General features: G+C 31.3%; 1 protein-coding gene across 2 annotated transcripts in view; it reads right to left on the bottom strand.

Annotated features, from left to right (window-relative positions):
* Positions 1-1,595: 1,595 nt before the first annotated feature.
* Positions 1,596-21,154, bottom strand: part of LOC149478930 (uncharacterized) — a 31,963-nt gene continuing 12,404 nt past the window's right edge. The window contains exons 2-3 of one of the 2 annotated variants that reach the window (XM_089708738.1): positions 5,815-5,948; positions 1,596-4,210 (exon numbers count right to left, since the gene is read on the bottom strand). In XM_089708738.1, the coding sequence (XP_089564864.1) occupies positions 4,207-4,210; positions 5,815-5,948 (138 nt within the window). In that variant the 3' untranslated portion in view covers positions 1,596-4,206. Of the gene's footprint in view, positions 4,211-5,810; positions 5,949-21,154 lie in introns of those variants that run through there. The other variant, XM_089708740.1, reaches the window with a different exon arrangement.

Genomic DNA, 21,154 nt, shown 5'->3' with positions numbered 1-21,154 from the left:
GCAAAGGGCCTGCCGCCCAGAGCCTCGCATTGGATAAGGCCGCCGCTGCCTAAGGGTATGAAAAAAAGATGTAGGCCGTTTCCCAGACCTACCTACTTAATATACAGGCAAAAAATCCCTCCATCCTCTTTTTTTGAAGTCGGTTGAAAATAAATATGCACTTAACGAATATCGATATACCTGAATTATATGTATGGTTTACCAAAATTCATTCTACCAATGCACATATGTATTCCTAAACCGATATTCGTAGACCGTACCGACATCTTTTAGAAAGTAGGGAAAGTTGAACAGCAGAGGTAGATAGGCAGTTAGACAAGTTCACAATTTAGAAAACAGATGGCGTTGAAAACTCAATAACAGTACGGTAGATAATGAAAATTTAATTGAATGAAATGTATAGATGGCGGTCTTATCGCTGTGCTATAAGTCATTTCTCCCAAATAACCCGCAAGAGAGGATAAAACCTGTGGATAAAACCTTAAACATACTCGTAATATCATATTTTATTTATACTTTTACCAAAGGAAATTGCTGATAAGCGTTAAGGTCATCTTTTGTATTTTACATTCAAGCTATACCTACATATAACAATATCCGGGTTTTTGTTTGAAAACGCGGGCGAAGCCGAAAAATTGGGGGTAAAAAATAAAAATAGTTAAGTAGTTGATAGTAACAACACTATAGGTATTTATATCAATAATACAAGTGTACAATTCTTAATCCTCAATTACATACTTTTCCTCTTTGTTAAGGGCTGCACCTAATAGGAGGACGCTGCCAATGTCCAGTGTATGTGTGATTAATGATTATATGTAGCTACTTTTCTGGGTAGGAAAATGCAGTGAAAAAATTGAACCACTTGGAGTAGCGTACATGTTTAAGACAATACAATTCAAGGATTAAATTCAATATTATTATTAGTTCTGAATTAAAACATTGCAACAATCTTCAGAAGTGCGAGCTTTAATTGCGTACTAATTAACCATGCATATTATACCTAATACATATTAAAATAATATCGAGTTTGTGAATCAGTTGCCAAAGGCTTTTAGGTAAGTAGTCACTTATCTTTAAAGAGAAGAAAAAAATGTAAAAATGACTATGGATAACAGAAAGAGCATTTCATAGTGAATATGTTTCCAACTATTCCAACTTATTGTTAAGAAAAGGGAAAATAAAAAATACACCCGAAGGGTTTTTGGAATCGCCAATGGTGTGACTGTCACTTATGAACAACGATTTGGGACAATGAAAAACGCCAGTAAATTCAGAGATATGTATAACAAAATATGTAGTTACTATCTAAGTACGTAAAATATGCTATCCAATTTAGAGTGGGAAGTGGTAGGAACTTATGTGTTAAATGTCATTTGAAAAATACGTAGGTACATACATAAATACCTTTTGGATATCAATATATTTTATTATTTATTTGTCTGACTCTTAACGTCAAATTAAAATACTTAACTACCATCACTTCCATATGCTTGCAATGTGCAATGTGTTGTTCTATTCCTAGTTAGATACCATAATGTATGATTGAAGTTCAAATTATAAAAGAACTATAAATTGCGAACAAAATAAAAATCATGTTTGTTTTATTAATATTTTATTTAGAATATGCAATTATGAATGAATAAATTGAATACATCATTATTTGAATAATTACAATTCAATATTACGAGACATATCCTACAAATGTACTGTACATACTGCATACCTTATATTTATTAAATTGAAAAATGTTAAAAATTCGATGTTCACAACAATATAAAAAATAATAACTTTAATGGCACTCATAGCCTATATTTCCGAATGATATATATATTTATTTACATGCCACCAGAATTCATAAACGCTAATAATTCTTTATTTACCTATATTGATAATTAAAATTATTTATGTGTCGTAACTGCCATAACAAATGCAATCCTAAATACATACGATATTTATAAATCTTAACCATTAAGTTTTGTACAAATATATATGTACAGATTTTATTTAATAAATTTAAAATGAGGTTAAATAGTGTGTACTATTATTATGTAGGTACATTATTAATCAATTATTATGATAACTATTAAATTAATCAGATGATGAACAACCGCACTACTAACTTTTAAACAGAAGATCCATATTATCTTAAAAACGTGTACCTATAACTAACATAATATCGTCAAGAGCTTGTTATAATCTATTTTTTAAGAACAAATGAAGTCTGTTAAATTAGCTATAAGTATAAACATAAACGGTAAAGTTACTCGGTTTAAACAATCTTTGGTTCTTAACCAGAGACAAGTTTATTACAAATTGTTAAGAACTATGGATAAGTTTTGCAAATAAAGATAAAATAATCTTATTATTACAAATACGAGAGAACAGAAAGATTTTCATAGCAATTTTAGGAACATTTTTCTAATTTTGAGAAAAATGCGATATACTTATCTAATAATAAGACGTGATAATAAGAAATACCAGTTCAATAGATGATTAAAAATAATTATTTTGTCTTAACACATAATTCAGGAAACCAGAGTATTTATTATAACAATAATCATTCAACATAAAAAATTAAAGTCGAAGTAGGTACAGATCTTGTTAGAAGAATTCAAAATAAACAATGGTGTATGGGACACTTCAGTGAACCATTGGCAAACAATGTACGAGCTAAGCCTGGCAATAAAACCTTAATAACTCATTGTATTGAGCATTGTTTCTGTTCTTGTTACGTTTATGTAACACATTTAAACAAATTATAAACGTATTTTCCAGAAATTATTAATAGAGGAGATGATTACTCCATTTACCAGATATTACTCAGTCTTTAAGGAGACACAAGGCTTATTTATTTATTGGTAATCAAACAGCTTCTTCTACTTAACTAACTACCAATTCTTTCATACATCATTTTTCCACAGGTCTTGACTTTTAGCATACTTTACATTTTTACTTTTTACATTTTGATTGTCTTTAGACATTACTCATGTCTATTTTAATTTCTGTTCCATAAGTTTTTTCTATCTTTAAATTGTTTTTGTTACTCTCTGACTCATATAAAGACATACACCGGTAATAGAGAAGAATCTCTCACTAACCTCTTCATAAGAGCTTGAAACCATCCTCCTTTACGTTTTGTAAAGCCCCGTCCCGGTAATGTATGCGAAAATGTATTTTACGAGTTAACGTTAACAAAGCGGTTTAGAAGATGACGCAGTCATATTATTTTATGAGTCATAAGCCCACAGGTACCGTTTTGTATGTTCAAAGGCTGTATAAATTATAATAGCTTATGGGTTTAGGAGGAACCGCTTAGAATCTAACGCCTAGGCTTTAGTTGTATATTTTAATGCCTTCTATTTAACACAAATTTTCAGCATTGAACAATGAACATGTGATAAGATATTGTTAATTTGTAGCTATTTTACGTCAAAATTACACAGAGTTCCATATAAGTTAATGTTTAAATTAAAAAGTAAAATTGGGGAAAAATTGAAAATTATAAAGGAAAAGTTAGTAGTGTTCGAGGGATACATATATAACATATAACATATTTGAAACATATTGACTATACAACCAACATTACATCATATTAACTTATAAATAATCTCCCGCTTTTATTTATTGAAACCTTTGATTATTTACTGTCTGGATAGTGTCACGCACCACTGCGTAAAGACCTAACTTAAATTCCTCTATGCGTGACTACAGAGTGACAGCTGCTTGTGTCACGTCTTTTTCTCTCAGTGGATTTATCAGCCAACACTTTAGTCATAAATATTCCACTTCAGAGTCCATCTAGACATGTAAATAAACAAAGATTTAGAAAACTTTACAACCAAAAGATCTCCAACTGTTTGTTACATTTGGTAAAAAATGTTCTACAAAAATAAACTACGCTTAAACTAGGTACACATTTATACTGTTTACATTTAATATATTCGTTTCTAAGGTATATTAAACTAACATACATTTAAACATGTTCATGTAAAAATTGGTGTCGTTTAATCGATTTGCCTAGATATTGGAATCGATTAAAATGGTTAATCTACTTTCGATTGCCACGGTATATCGAATCACTTTATAAGAATAAATTAGTTCGTGTTATATGACTATTCTGTCATTAACAGCATTCGGAAGGCGCACGCAATTTGAGATTTTACTGCTTTTGGTTGTGATGGCACTGCCGACGAATGTGGCATGATGTTATCTGAAAATGATAAAAAGTAAATTAAAAATTAATCGAGTGGATTGACTTAAAATTAAGAACTATGTTCTCGGCTATTTCCTTATCATAAAATTAATCAAATCCATACAAATAATGTGTGTCTATGCATCGATGTATGTTATTAATCAAATAGAACATGAGTTTATAAGTAAAAAAAAAGATTAAAAATAAACAAGCCAACCGAATAAATAATTATGGCGTAATGAAGTATTTTTTAGCTTGTATTTTTACAAATTTACATTGTGTAACTTTGTATCATAATGTTCTTTGATCTTTATAGATAGACCACATACTAGCTTTCGGCCTGCGGCTTCGCCGCGTCTTTCCAAACTATACAAGGCCAGTACGCAACGGTGTGAAACTAATCACGTATAGTTTGGAAATAACTTTTTCACAAAGTTCTTCCAATCTATACAACAGCAGTACGCAAATACTTGCAAATACTCGCGTATACTTTGTAGTAAAGTAAGTAAGAATAGCGCTCCAAAATATACAGCGCCAGTACGCATGCGGACTAATCGTGTATGTTACGGATTCGGAGTAAGCGCGGCGTCTTTCCATTGCTCGCGCTTATATTATTGTATTGCTGTTTTGAAATCTATTATTAAAATGCATGTGTATTGTGTATGTAATGTTTTGTACTGATCGTATATTTTTTGTATCGAGGATGCTTGTGTTTTCGTTCCCGACTATACTGCACGACTTACAATCGACAATAATGCTAAAATGTAAGAATCTAATAAGTCCAGAAGAAGACGGTTGCGAGGCGACGGCTATTTTTGTGTAGTTAAAAAAAACACGAACCTAACCTAACCCATAGGTAACCCTTATATCTGTTACCTATTAATTTTTCTAAGCTCACCTAATAATATTTTTATTCCATATTTTACTGAATCAATCAAGAAGAATAAAAGTAGATAGATATAGCTTTACAAGTCTTTGATTGCCTACGCCTATTTATTATTTCGCTCAAGCGAAGGTGGTGTAGTAGGTATATTTAGTTATATTTTGCGTACTGATCGTGTATAGTTTGGAACGAAGAAGCAAGCATCCGCGTTACAAAGTATACACGATCAGTACGCAAACTTCGTGTATATTTTGTAATAACAAACTTAAAAACAGCATTACAAAGTATACACGAGCAGTTTCCTATGGTTGCGTTCTGGCTATGTATAGTTTGTAAATACGCGGCTTCGCCCGCAAAATCCCGCATTTACCTCACAGCCCGTTCCCTTTTCCCATGGAGGGATTTGTGGTATAAAACCTATCCTATCCTTTCTCAGGTCACAAGCTATCTCTGTACCAAATTTAATCCAAAGTGGTTGAGGCATGAAGAAAGAAGAGACAACAGACGAACAGTTACTTTCGCATTTATAATATTATTAAGGACTAGCCGCTCGTCCCGGCTCTGCTCGAGTAAACCATGGTTAAAAATATCATAAAACATAGCTTATGTTCATCAGGGATAATGAAGGATTCCAATTTCTGATGGTAAAATATTTTTATAAATCGGTGCAGTAGTTTCGGCGCCTATTCAAACAAACAAACAAACCTTTCCTCTTTATAATACTAGTTAGTTAGCTCACCTAGGCGCATGCCTGCCCCTCATCATGTGCGGAGGCAGCTCGCGCCGCTCGATCTCGTCCGAGTTCAGCTGGAGCCCGGCCACCAGCTGCATGATCTCTCGCTCCTTTTTCAGCTCTTCACGACCTGTCTCCACCTGGAATGTTTAGTAATAATATATGAATAAAGTTTAATTAGCTAGGTTACATTTTTTATTATAAATTATGACAGAAATGAGCGTAAATTTGAAGTGAAAGTAACTATCGTGCTTGTAAAGAAATTACATATATTTTATATGAAAAGAATGGACTGTATAATCAGGTTTAGTAAGATATTTATTTTGTGTCTATTTAAAGAAAATGGTAAACCATAGAAATTATATAATTCAGTGGCAATAAGTATCGTTTTAAAAAAAAAATTAAAGCAGAAACCATAAAAATACCTAAACCAATGGATCTATACAGTTAATAAACTTATATTTTATATTTAAAATACACGATATTCAGTTACAAAAGTTTATACATATTTATCGAAAAAATTCACTATCTATTGACTTTAGATTAACCATTGTCGTTTAATATTAACTATTTCTTATACCAACATTGTTCATAAATCATAATAATAAGATTATCAATATCTCCTTAGATGTAAGGTTGTTATGCAAGCCACCTAGATTTGCAATGCAATCGCAGCTTATTGAAATTGCTTTCTTGTAGACCACGAGGCCCTTGTAAGGTGAAACAAGTAACATATGGACCCATGGGATATCGGAAAAACAACGCAATAGAATTAAACTATAAATAGATATCAAGATATAAGCGATAGAACCTTATTTTAGTATCTTCTTATTATGTAGAGTTTTGCGTACTCAAGATTAAAACGCCTGAAATTGTGAAACATTAACTTATCAACGTAATCATTTGCCAAATATAACATTATTATGTTTTAACTTTGAAGTTTCGCTTATACGTTTTTGAACGATACAGTTCCAACCCTTACTTGAGAAGCTAAATAACTTGTCAAACTTGTTATAAAAAGCCTTATATCCACATCCTTTTTGTCCTACAATTTTTGAATCCCTTTAAGGTAAAGATCAGTTTCAATTTTCAACTAATTGTTGTCAATTTTTATGGGCGGCGAGTGCCTTAACATTAACACTTAACTTCCTGCGATATAAGCCTTCACTGACTATGTAATAACTCAATTTGTATGCACGTTATGTACGTAGCACTTAAAAAATCATAAATTTAATCATTTTAGTAAAAGCTTATTTCCGTACACCAAACAAGGAACGCACCCAAAGTAAAGATGTGTTGAAATAAAAAGAAAGCGTGAATGGGAAGGTAAAAGCTGTTAATCAATAGTTTCCTTCTTGTTATATGTGTCTGACCGTAGCCATGGTAATGTAAATTCGCTTATAATACCCATGTTTTAAGGTATACAATAGATTGTACGTATATTGTCTTGTAAACCTGAATGGACAATACTGTGAATAAGCATGTTATGTACCTATAGTAGGAATAGGATACTAAGCAGAATCATAACGAGTTTATCCAAATATAACGGTGGCTCTTCAAAACAAATAATTTCTTAACAGAAAAGCCTTCTATTTTTAATCGTAACATGATAAATATTGAACAACATTCTATAAGTAGTATAATGAAGATTATTAATAGTTTTAAATAGGTTAAAGATGTATTTTTAAGTTAGATAATATTAAAACACATTAATTTTGTATCAATATTATAAATCGGAACAACCCAATGGGAATATTCATAATGAACATAATTTGTATGAAATTAATCAAACAACCATTAAAATCTTTTCATCCAGCAAACTAGGTTAATCTAAATTATAGATATAAAACCATTCGTTATACTCAAATATCAATAACACCATCAAATACATAATATTATGTTAATCTAACCAGAAACATTAGATTCAGCGTAACCTACATACATGTTAGATTCACACACAAAATTATTCATAGAAGTGTGACAACCACCTTATGGGCCATAATATTACGTGACCTTATATAACATGCAGGAAATAAATCTGCATCAAATCGTTAATTGGCCGGTTTTCTCACCGAAACTCGCATACAAAAAGCGGTATTTAGAAATTCGAATCAAATGTGTGAAAAAACAGTTGTGCAATGAAGAAGTTAGGCTGGTTCAAATGGAAAGCTGAATCACCGTATATGTCAACTACGAACACTGTTAGAACTTAAAAACCTTGTAATTAATGGATATTGCTAATTGATGTATTGGGTTTAAAATTATAACTGCATGCTTTCATTGTATAATTAAGTATTAATGTGTCTTCCTACATATACGTATGCTTGGGAGAATAGTAAAAATGTATCCTTACAGATTTGAGATTGTACAATGTTTACAGTTTACATAAATTTAAAAATATTTTAGTGACAAACAGTTCCACAACATAATATATTCGAAAATTATTATGGTTACGTCTCTCAAATACACCAAGAAAATTATTTACCTCCCTGACTCATGAAAAATAAAATAAAAAGGCTAATATGTACTGAAAAAACAACAAAAGAATCTGTTCTCAAAAATAACACACGAGTCACGTCATTCCAAAGAGCATGAGATCCGCCCTCAGGCTAATTTTAAAGGTCGTATTAAAAACTCATATCGTGATTGCATTCGACATTCGATATCGAATATTATTTGTTATTTCTTTAGGTTTAACTGGATATGCATAATTACAAAAAAATGTGTATTGATAATTATGCCTCACCCTATTAATATGATGATGCATGTGTTTATGTATGTTAGATTATTATAATATGATTAAAATAGTGATTGCTTATTGATTTTCATCCATTTAATAAATTTAGCAATATAAATAAATCAGTTGCATAGAAAACATGATACCTACAACATATTGTAAATCTAGCGTAAACTGAGACAATGAATCCTTATAAATTTGTGATGTCCGCATATTCCATATCCTGTATAGTGTATATTGTATCATGATTATGTGTGACAACATGTTCCCCTTATTTATCTAAATAGCTAACCATATAATTCATATGTGATTAGCACTACACTCTTATAAATTGAATGGTATCAGGGAGTAAGAGTAACACTTTTGACATGCATCTAATTGAGAGACGAACTTCACAAATACATTACATATATTATGTACTAGCTGTCCCGGCGAACTTTGTACCGCCCTGTCAATGAATGTTGTGTTACCTTTTAGCTGAACTAATTTAGGCTTTGATGAACGTAATACAATGATACAAAATAAATATTTATGATCATATGGATTGATATGTAATAGTATTTTAATTTATTACTTCAAACACGTCTCAGAGAAAAATGATTGAATTTTAATAAGCTGTGCAGCATGGATTAACTCTTTTCATTCTTTAACTGTTATCGACCACGCCATCGTTTCGTTTCACTTTAATTGTGATAATAATTCTACCATTATCATTAGGCGATCGACGCTGATACAGAGGGTAACCATCGTTGCTTGTGATGGTCTTTGCCATCAATTTTCGTGGATACCTTTTCGTACACTCGCTGTCAACCATGCATGGTGTTTGTTGGTTGATGGTTTCAGTACACGGTCCATGAATCATATTCGTGATAAAAACGTCATGTCGGTCTGGATCGGTTTTAGGATTAGCAATCCCCACACACTCATATATTTTATTCTTTCGACTAACCAAATTAAAATGTGTGCATGCTGCAAGTCAGATTTTCGTCATTCGATTGAATACATCCATCATTGAATAATCCCAAAGATGTGTTCCTTTAATGTAACTCATCAGTGATCGGATTTTTTTCTTGAAAACACGTGTGGTGATGACGTGCCGATCACTTGATATTTTTCCGGGAAGCAACAGTTGAATAATTTCCATCCATTTCGGATTAGGTACATATAAATGTAATGAATAGATCTGGCCGACCATAATGACGAACATATTATTATGTCATTGCATCTTGCACATATTCACTTGGGCTACCTGTGTATGTCGCCGGTAAAATAATCAATAGACCAACATTTTCTGCATCTTCTTCTGTGCTAATTGCATGGCGTAAATGGATGCAATCTTCAAAACGCAATTTAACTTGTTTATAGCTACGCAATATTGTTGAGGCAGTCGACGAAATCGCAACAAATAATTTTAATTTTTTACATTTTTATTGAATTTTTTTTTAATTTTAAAAGATAAAACGATTACGATTTATAAAGATATATAACAGCATTTTATTTCGATGAATAACACATAGGTATAGGAAAAAGAATAAAAAAAAAACAATAATTAGATACTTGATTACTTCATACACGTGCCAGAGAAAAATTATCGAATTAAACTACGTTTTGCAGCCTGGGATGCATTCGGATTAACTCTTTTCATTCTTTAACTGGTGTCGACCACGAAATCGTTTCCTTTCACTTTAGTTATGATAGTTCTACCACTATCATCTTGTTGCCTGTGATAGTTTCTACAGTAAATTTTCGTGGATTCCTTTTGGAACACTCGCTGTCAACCATGCATGGTGATTGGCGGTTGATGGTTCCACACGGTCCATCAATCATATTCGTGATTACATCATAATGTCGGTCTGGATCGATTGAATACATCCATCATTGAATAATCCGAAAGATGTGTTGCTTTAATGTAACTCATTGCTTGAAAACACGTGTGGTAATGTCGAGCCGATCACTTGATAATTGTCCGGGGCGCAGCAGCAGAATAATAATTTCCATCCATTTTGGATTTCATGTAAATTTAATGAATAGATCCAGGCCGACCATAATGACGAACATATGTCATTGCATCTTGCGCATATTCATGCGTATGACTTGGGCTACCTGTGTATGTCGCTGGTAAAATAGCACCTAAGCACCTAAATAGCCCAATATTTTCTGCATCTTCTTCTCTGTGCTAATTGCATCGCGTAAATGGATGTAATCTTCAAAACGCAATTTAGCTTGGTTCAATCGAATGAGCCAGGGCCTCCGTTTCAATTTTAACGTTATACATAATATTATTTCAACGCAATATTGTTGAAGCAGTCGACGAAATCGCTACAAATAGTTGTCAGAATTTTTACATTTTTAAGAGATTTTTTTTTTAATAATTATTCGAACTATCCTTCTTGGTTAGTTTCCTCACCGAAAATACCTTATCAATTTCTGAAAGCACGCGTAAACACAAATATTTGAGGAATTTTTATGTATCTGCTTTAATTGCACTTTTCAATAATTGATTTAAAAAAAATACAGACAATAGTTTATTCACCCTTTTTACTTTTTAATTATTTTACACAAAATACATTTTTGTCAAACAATATTTTGACCGTATTCAACCGTATTTGACAGGATTGACAACTAATGATCGACATGTACGAAAATCAAAATTATTTTTATATAGTGGCCCGCCCCGGCTTCGGCCGTGGTACATATTTCGCAATAAAAGGTAGCCTATGTCCTTTCTCAGGTATCAAAATATCTCCATACCAAATTTCATGCAAATTGGTTCAGTAGTTTAGGCGTGATTGAGTAACAGACAGACAGACAGACAGAGTTACTTTCGCATTTATAATATTAAGTATCGATTTGTGAAGTTCGTCTCTAAGTATATATACCTATAAGTATCTATACTATAGTCCTTTTCACCTATGATGATTCCTGTGACACTTCATCGTGTTCCGAATTACTTATTTTATGTTTAAAACGCCAAAATAATTTTAGTGCATAATATTTTTATTTTAAGGCGGAATTATTGCCAAAAATATAAAAATAAAACATCTTAAACTAATAAATCGAAAACAGTATTGTTTAGTTTAATATAATGAAAAATAAAATAAAATAACACAAAAATATAATACCTACGCAATTTGTGTACATGAAATGGATCGTTGAAAAATCATAGAGTTGGAAAATCATATAATCGGCGCCCATCTTGTGATCGTTTGTCAATCGAGACAATCGTCTGTACGAGTGCCTCAGCCTTGTATACAAGTTGCATTTTTATATTGATACTTTACGTGGTATTCTGTTATTGTTACTAATTGTTATTGTTGACTTTTTGTTGCTGTTGTTTGCTAAGTTTCCTTAGTTAATTGTTGGCGAAATGCCGAAAAAACTAATTTTGGTACTTTAATCAAATCGATTTAATTTCCATATAAAATATTATCGATTATCAAAAACAATTGATATGATTTCAGTAAAGACATCTCTACACGTGTCAAAAATCCATGTGTCACAGAAATCATCTTAGGTGGAAAGGACTATAATATTATAAAGCTGAAGAGTTTGTTTATTTGTTTGAACGCGCTAATCTCGGGAAATACTGGTCCGATTTGAAAAATTATTTCGGTGTAAGATAGCCCATTTATCGAGGACTGCTATATCATCACGCTAAGACCAACAGGAGCGGAGAACTGCGGGTAAAATCGCGGAGCACAGCTAGTTTTATAATAAGTAAACTCTACCAATAAGCATAAAGCAACTGTACATAGAAACTAATAATCGTATTAACACTACAAGATACACGATTAGATAATATATGTCATGTGAATAATCGTGCCAATATCGAGATGAATGAACAGCATTCAGCCACATACACATAGCACATATTTCCCAGTTCCCACACGAGTAGATCAGAATGACATTTCACAATGTGGGCGTTAGTCGATTAGACTTGAATGAATAATGAATATGAAGAACAACAGTCTTCAATTGAAACATTTATGAAATGATAGCATATTAACTTATAAATAATATAAAATATTATTCAAATTAAAGTTAGGTGTAGCGCAAATATGGCAATGAAGTTTATTCTCTGCCATTTTTCTCGCAAATCCTACCAAAAATATATTTACAACATGAAATAGTAGACAATAGTAGTTATTACCTAGCCTAATCTGGGATATTAGGGTACACAGTGGTATACAAACATACTTCTTACAAATGTTGTAACAACCCGTTTTTAACATAGTACAAAAACATAGTAAACCTGGTATAATAGTGGTTATAATCTATATAAAGAATTCGATACGTAAGAACTGACTTCCGTTACTGTTAATACATAAGTTCGCAGAACTCTTATAAGTAGGTAATCTGGTGGAATTTGAAAATTTTATGTCACAAAGAAATTGCGTACTTATTTCATTCAACTACCTACTTACCACATTATGAGTAATAGTGAGTAATATAAATGTAGTAAACCAGATTTTTAGTAGGATTTGTTATGCCTAGATTAAACTGGTTTGTCCAAGAGGACGTGGAATCAATTTGGCTTAAAATTAATTATCAAGAGAACTTCATTTAAAATTCTATTTGTATTCTTCATCTAGTAATCAACGAAATTGGTCAATACATTTTTTTGTATGATCAACAATTTTCCATAAACCATATTTGACCATAAACACACGCCTCGCAGAAACCATAAACTCTTTTTATATTAGCTACGTGCTACAAACAATAAAAATTGTAATTCAAGAACCATAGAGTAAACACACACCTTTATTTAAAAAAAGCTTTCCTCTAACGAAGGCGTATTTGATTTCAAAATCAACATTTTCTATTTACTCGAAACCTATCAACTTACGTCATATATTCATAATATTTGTATGACACAGCACTTTCGTTAAGCACTTAGTATAATCACAGATAACATAATACTATACTAGGCTTAGAGTATTAATACTACCTACTGTAATACCTATATACAAGATACTAGGTATGATCATTGATCATATGTATTTATATGCGTATCGAAACATGGCTCGTATGATTGAATATAGTGATTATAGATAATATTATTCATGTATTACATGCTTGGTGAAGTAAATGATTATGCTATGATGAAGTCTTTCTTCGGGTCGGGATTGACTTGTTATGATTTGTAACATCTGTATAATATCATGGAATAATATGTAATATTATTCTGCACCACAATTGAAAAGTTTTGATTACTTACACGCGTTTAATTGTTTGGAGGGATGAACCAATTTTATATTTATGTTATTTGAATTCATCACACGGATAATACGAAGACTCTTTCCCTGCCTTTAACGACGTAGGATAATAATGAAGATTATCGAATTAAAACAAACTTTCTGTAAAAAATAAGCTAGCGTCATTGGAAAAAACAAATAATCATAGCATAAAAAATCAAATATGAAGTTAATTCAAATTAATGTTTTACTTATAAAAGACGGAAGAGTTAGAATTGATATAAAATCTCATAAAAAATACGATTTAAAGATTACTAAACAAGATAATCGAGTTCAGTACATAACGTATCAACTAAGCTATAAATATTTATGCTTATTATGTAATGCACCGGGGATTCATGTAAAGGCTTTAGGATTTATCAAGCCAACGAACTACTAAGCCTTTTATTCTGTAATTATATTATCAATCCACTTTCTGGTTGATATGGATTCTTTTATATTTACAGGCTGTGTTGTGCTAATATATACACTTTGTAGGTGCTTTTCACATTTACTTTTTATAATTTAGTCTATTATATATTTTAAAGTTAGTAATATTTTCATTGTTTTTAGAGATCATTCGTTCTTATAAGACTTTTCTGTGTGTAATGTTACCTAAATAGACAAATAGTATTTTTGACTAAAAGAGTCATTAAGAATGTTGTGACAAGGGCTACAAATCCATACTAATATTATAAATGCGAAAGTAACTCTGTCTGTCTGTCTGTTACTCAATCACGCCTTAACTACTGAACCAATTTGCATGAAATTTGGTATAGAGATATTTTGATACCCGAGAAAGGACATAGGCTACTTTTTACCCCGGGAAATAGGATAGGTTTTATCCCAGAAATCCCACGGGAACGGGAACTATGCGGGTTTTTCTTTGACTGCGCGGGCGAAGCTGCGGGTGGAAAGCTAGTTTCATAATAAAATATTGGACATGAAACAAGGAAGATGCCCAAAAATCAATGAGTTTTAAAATTACAAGCACGTACAACTGATGATCAACCAAATAACAAGTAATCAATTAGGTTTACAAATAGTATGAGCGCTATGTATAAATTGATTAATTCCTCATTCCACGTCTCAAGGGTAGGCACAAATTGACGAAAGCTGATGGCCCTGAGTCGATTTTTAATAACACACGATTTGTCCATAACTGTAATGAGTAATTGGTTTGGATTATCTAGTATTTTTTCTTGTGTTTGTTTATACGTGACTAGCGTACATTTATGAATAAAATACTTAACGGATAAGTACATTTTAACGTTCAATTTGTAAGTTTATTTTTATTATAAAGAGCCATTTTACAGAAATAGATTTATAACGGAGATATTTTCGTACATCATTGAAAGTTTATAAAATACATACGTGACTTATCTCAGAGCTGCGAATGCGAAAACAATCACTCGCAATTTGAACTGCTTTTCTTTTCATTAGATTTATAAATATCTCTGTTTTCATATTTCGTGATCGTAAATAATTGGCGGTAAACTAGTTTTTAAATAAAATTGCCACAGATTATACAAAAAATCCATAGATACCTATGAAAATACCAATATTTTAGTAAAAATCAGAGAAAAATTCTTAAATCGTGTAAAGCCATGACCATTGAAGTTTATGATACGAAATTATATGCTTGTCACAGATACAATTACGGTGAGTACCGCTACAATACAAAAATATCGGAAACAGTTTTATAATGACGTTTGTGGGTCACCGTTGTCTGGCCATTCACGAAGAGGGCGACACTGTGCCCGTTCAAGGTTATCGCTTTCACACACTGTCATACTTCTCTTATTCTTCCTGCTTTTGTTTTTTTGTTTATTAATATACTCATTTGATTAGAAGAGATCAACTAAAAATCTGACAGACAGAGAGAAAGTATTTTCATTAATAGAAGTCAGTTTTTTAATGAGTACGGTAATAATAAATCCTTCTTTCTAATTGCATAATTTATGTAATTGTGAAGCTTACCTTATATATTTCAATTTTTGAGTGCTCATTATTTTGTGGAATTTGATTTTTACCTGGCACATTCTAATTACCTTGGCATCTGTCTTTTATATAGGGTGAATTTTATGCCGATGGCGGCATATCATTTATCAAATAAAGGTTAACTAAACAAAAGGTAATTTAAAACATCTCGCAAAACAACATTGCGAAGTTTCGACAGTTGAGAAAGTAAAATACACAAAAAAGTCACCAATCGAGTTTCTCCCGCCAAAACCAAGATCACTGACCGATTGACATTCAATAGACCCGCCTGACAGCGTTCGTACCAGGAATTAAAGATGGGGATATAATTCATACAAATATTAATTCATATAGAAACCACCTGGGGATTCGTAAAACCAGTTTGGACCAGTACGGTTTCAGAAAAAAATACGTCTCCTTCATTAATTACTTCTGTATAATATAATCTGTATAAACATGTACACTACATAATACATATTTAAAATGCATTCACCTTTTATGACCTTATCTGGTATTTAATTGAAGATATTCTATAAATAATACGAACAGGTCAATTAATACAATACTATTTTGAATTAATATTAATAAATAGATACCTACTAAAGATTTATTCGAGGGATGATATTATGCAAATAAGGGTAAAATTAGCCAAGCATTGGAAAATGCGTAGTGTATTCGGAACACGAGTTGGTTCGAACTTCGAAACCCGCATTCCATCGGACGTGCCACTTGTGTGACATTTGCATTTACTTAGGCCTACATAGAGATATGAAAACCTATCTATAACCTTTATTATTTAGTAACTAAGGTTCATTTCTCTTAGTACAAACATACGTGTTAATTAAGGCGCGGACAGATTTCATTAATCGCGCATGTAAAAATGCATGGTTGCAATATATTTCGTATGCAGTGTTTATGGTTAGCTTGCATATAAACTATGGGACCGGTTTGTCAATGCTTACGAAACGAGGATGTTTTGCATATTATCATTTTTTCAATTTGTAATAAATAATGTTTTACTCTCGTTGAATAATAGATAATTTATTCTGTGAATACATGTATGTATTACTTACGAGAATAATTTTATGGTAAAATGAGTTATGTAAATGTACTATCGTTTTTATAACTACACATTACTTAATTGATACAAACTAAGATAAAAAAATAAATATTATCTGTCTGTGGCATGAATGAAACCAAACTTATAGTCCGGGATACATCGCCCATTTTTGCAAGTGATTACTATCAAGCTAATTTTTCGTGAGTAGCTTTATTTTGATGAGATGCCCAATAATTTCATGTATGAAACTCTCGATTGTGGTAGCTACCAGAGGAAACAAGGATAAAATATTTTGATTTGATGGTTCTCATATATTAATTACTAACTGAATGTTTTTTTTTGTTCAATCTCAAGATAATTATCTAAATTATTCGAAAAAATATTTGTCCTACAAAATCTATGGTTTGATCAAAGAGTCCCCCTTTCCAATGTGTATCGATAACGAAGTCATCATAAATGATTAGTAACCAGCTGATTTTTTTATTTTCACTTATTTAATACTTATATAATTCAACAGACATATTGTCCTACAAATTGCGTAATAAATATTTGAGAACCGTCAAATCAAAAAATTTTATCCTTGTTACCTCTGTAAGCTACCACAATCGAGAGTTTCGTTCATGAAATTATTGGGCATCTCATCAAAATAAAGCTACTCACGAAAAATTAGCTTGATAGTAATCACTTGCAAAAATGGGCGATGTATCCCGGACTATTAGGAATTCAACAACTACAACGTGAAACAATACCATGTCAATGACTTAACCCTTTCTTTGCGCGTTTTTTTCAATATATTCTAACCGCGTCAACGCTAAGAGCGTATACGCACTATGCGGGTAGCCGCATTGCGGGTAACCGTCCGGCTGACCGCAATCACAATTATGTACGTAATATTCATTTCTATGCGCACTGCGATGCGGCTACCGCAGACCGCACAGTGCGCATAGAAATGAATATTACGTACATAATTGTGCTTGCGGTCAGCCGGACGGCTACCCGCAATGCGGCTACCCGCATAGTGCGTATACGCTCTTAAGCCAATAAGAGGCTGTATGTGTATAGCCTATATATAACCTATCGAATTAAACAACCTATATTCGATAGATAACACGTAACGCATACCAAGACACAGTTGCGCAACCACGCACGCTGGCAAAACTTGTCGACATAATGTGCTCGTGCACCGTGAACAAAATTCCTAAACACTTCTCTTAAAATGACATTTATCTCAGAGAGATAAAGTCTGTTTTGTATTTATGAGAAAACGACTGTGATAAGCCAGCTCTGAATGACGTTCTTCAGCTATAATAATAGAAAGTATTATTATATTAAATGTTAAAACGAATGTTTACTAAAATAACCAGAGAGAATAGAATTTAATTAAATTAATTCTTACTTTTAATTACATTTACGTTAAAGTTATGGTAACTTATGTCAAATCCTAATTTATTCGCGTAATTAACAAAATATTTACGACATCATTATATTTATGAGTTCCAATCAATAATTTAATACACTCATCAACAAATGGAAATTTAATAAATGATAGGTAGTTAGGTACTAATTATAAAATAAATTGAAAAAATTAACTGACTATGTTTGATTGACGGACTGACCAATCAAAACGCGATGAAAACACACAATATTATGTACATCATTGATTAAAAAATTTGCATTATTTCTCGTATGAAAATTCGTTATTATCTGTATAAAATCTGTTCAATTAAATGAGAAGAGGGAATAGTTACTTGTCTTGTCTTCGTTATAAATCGCATCATTCTATCAACTAAAGAATTTCTTGCAATCGATTATAAAACATCGTTAGATCTTTCATAATCGATTACAGGTGTTATCGAGTCGTCGCTAATTTTAATCGATAGAAATAACACACGGTGTATAATTATTGAATTCTAAGTTGAATTCCAAGTTTCTACGTTTAATTGACGTCGGGGAATTGCGCCTGTATCTTGAATCTTGAGTGTTATGCATTTTTTTATAATAAGCACTGTAAAATATGTATTAAATACTGATATGGTAATAAAGTAATAAAAATGCAAAAACTTTCGCGAAGCATCTCAGTTACTCGCTGATTATTAAATGTAATTTTTGCTTTTGTGCATCTAAAAACAAATGGAAATTTTCTGTTTTTGTAAATTGTTTCAATGTTGTATTTCTTAAAAATATCTCAAGTGATATATTATGTTATATTATGAAAGTAATTTGTGAAAGTAAGATTTTTGGTAAGATAAGATTTAAAATAAAATTTAATGTAAGCATTATAATACATACTACAATTCAAAAAAATTTGTTTTTAAACGTCTATGAAGAATCTTAAATGCACAAAGATCTAAAATGCCTGAAATGTACCAACAATCAACATACAAAATTACAGCCTACATCTACCTTTACAATACAATCAAAATAATATTATGTACCTAGTTTCTTTTATTATCGACGTGTTTAAGAATAATATGTACGTGTATGTATACGTATTCACATAAATAATATTGTTTTTTCACATCTCAAATGCTTCTACTAATTGCTTTATTTCAGTGATAGTTACATAGCGTGTGAAAGCCGCACTAAACAATTAAAAAAACACCAGACGATAATTAATTAATACAGATTTTTCCTATCTTGCTCAAATAAATCTTGAATTTGTAAAGATTTTTGTGTTTAAATGATGGGTGTAAGTAATAAGTAAACTATCCAGTTTCTCAAAATAACTAGGTACATAGTAATTGTATTTTCTCAATACATGCTGCTATTTAAATATAGATAGGTACCTACGAAGTAACATTTTTTTTCATTAAAGAATTGCTCGTTTTTTTGGATTCTAAATATTTCCTTTTCTCTACAACTAAGATTTATTTGTGATTGTCGTAATTCAATGTAATTCATTACGATTTATATTTTTTAAGAACAAAATATGTAAATTGTGAGAGCGTCAGTGATTAACATAACTTAATAAATTATATTAAAAATACTCGTATTAAATTTCTATAAAACTACCAAGCATGAAAAACATGTACATTTATTTACAGATAAACATCATTATATTATTTCACTGGGATACCATAATATTTTGACTTCGAATTTAATTAAGTAAGTACCTATGTATTAACAACGATGAAAATTATTACCTACCATAAGAAATTATTCAATCATGAAAAACGTTTATGTTAAGTTTTAGTATAATTTGATGAAACTATGTATCGATTAACGATTTCCATTCCTTTGCTATAAAAAAAAAAACTCTATTGAGTATAATATAAGTCCACTGATAGACTAGAAGGTACTCGACCTATGAATTGTTATCACTAAAAGTGTAGAACTTAGTGTAGTGTAGTAATAGTACTAGTATTCAAATCCAGCATTGATTCGAAACAGATTTCAATTATACCAAAGTACATTATAACGACTCAATACAATAAGAAGTAAGGCATTGTTTGGTAATTTTCTCGGTACCTATTCACTGATTATACAATTTCATGGTGACTCGCGACGAAGGTAACCGTGAAATCAGCAATTATAACGTTACGTGTATATTAACACCATAAATAAAAAGGTATTTTTACTATAACCGTATTTTATTAAGACCGCTATTGTCTAACCTGTAGCTTTTATTTAAATTATATAATGTTACTACAATATATGCGCTAATTGATACTCATATAACCTCATGGTGGCACTCTCATTACTTTTACTAGAAAAGTCATACAAACTATATACCTATTCCTACGGTAACGCATCCTTTATATAAAGTATCTACATATATGTATGTATGAACTGGGTCAAACCCGCACAACAAAGATCTTGTCCTTACTTACAATGTTACTGTTACAATGGTTGTATGCATTATGTTATTGTGCTTTATGCGATAAGCAACGACACCGCGACATACGTGTATCTGCATATTTCTTATACAAAGGTATAGTATTATCACGTATTATATTATCTGTGACATAAGTATAGACTAGAACAATGCCGGTGTGTTATTTGATTCGAATATTAAATCGTTAAATGTGTTCTATTCATAATAACTGAAATACTGGCTGGATTGACAAATTTTTTTTTTTACGGAAGAAATTACCAATACATTGAGAAAAGAAGAAAAAAATTAAAAAAAATTTGAAACCTTAATAGTTTTTACCACAAAATAATTTAAACACAGTCTAACTTTAAACCAGGGATCTGTCACTTTAATAGTTGTCTATGTGAAATACGACAAAAACAGATTAAAGAGAACCCGAGCTTAAAGTTAAATCCTGTCCTGTCTAAGGTTTTTTTGTGGTAAGACAGTATCAGTCTCATCTATGTTAACCATCAACCATA

Source organism: Colias philodice, chromosome 21 (genome assembly GCF_061535455.1).
Source record: "Colias philodice isolate Cphi_HAF_F1 chromosome 21, ilColPhil1 Martin Lab GWU primary, whole genome shotgun sequence".
In the NCBI taxonomy this organism is placed as follows: Eukaryota; Metazoa; Arthropoda; class Insecta; order Lepidoptera; family Pieridae; genus Colias; species Colias philodice.
This window is presented reverse-complemented; position numbering and strand designations above follow the sequence as displayed.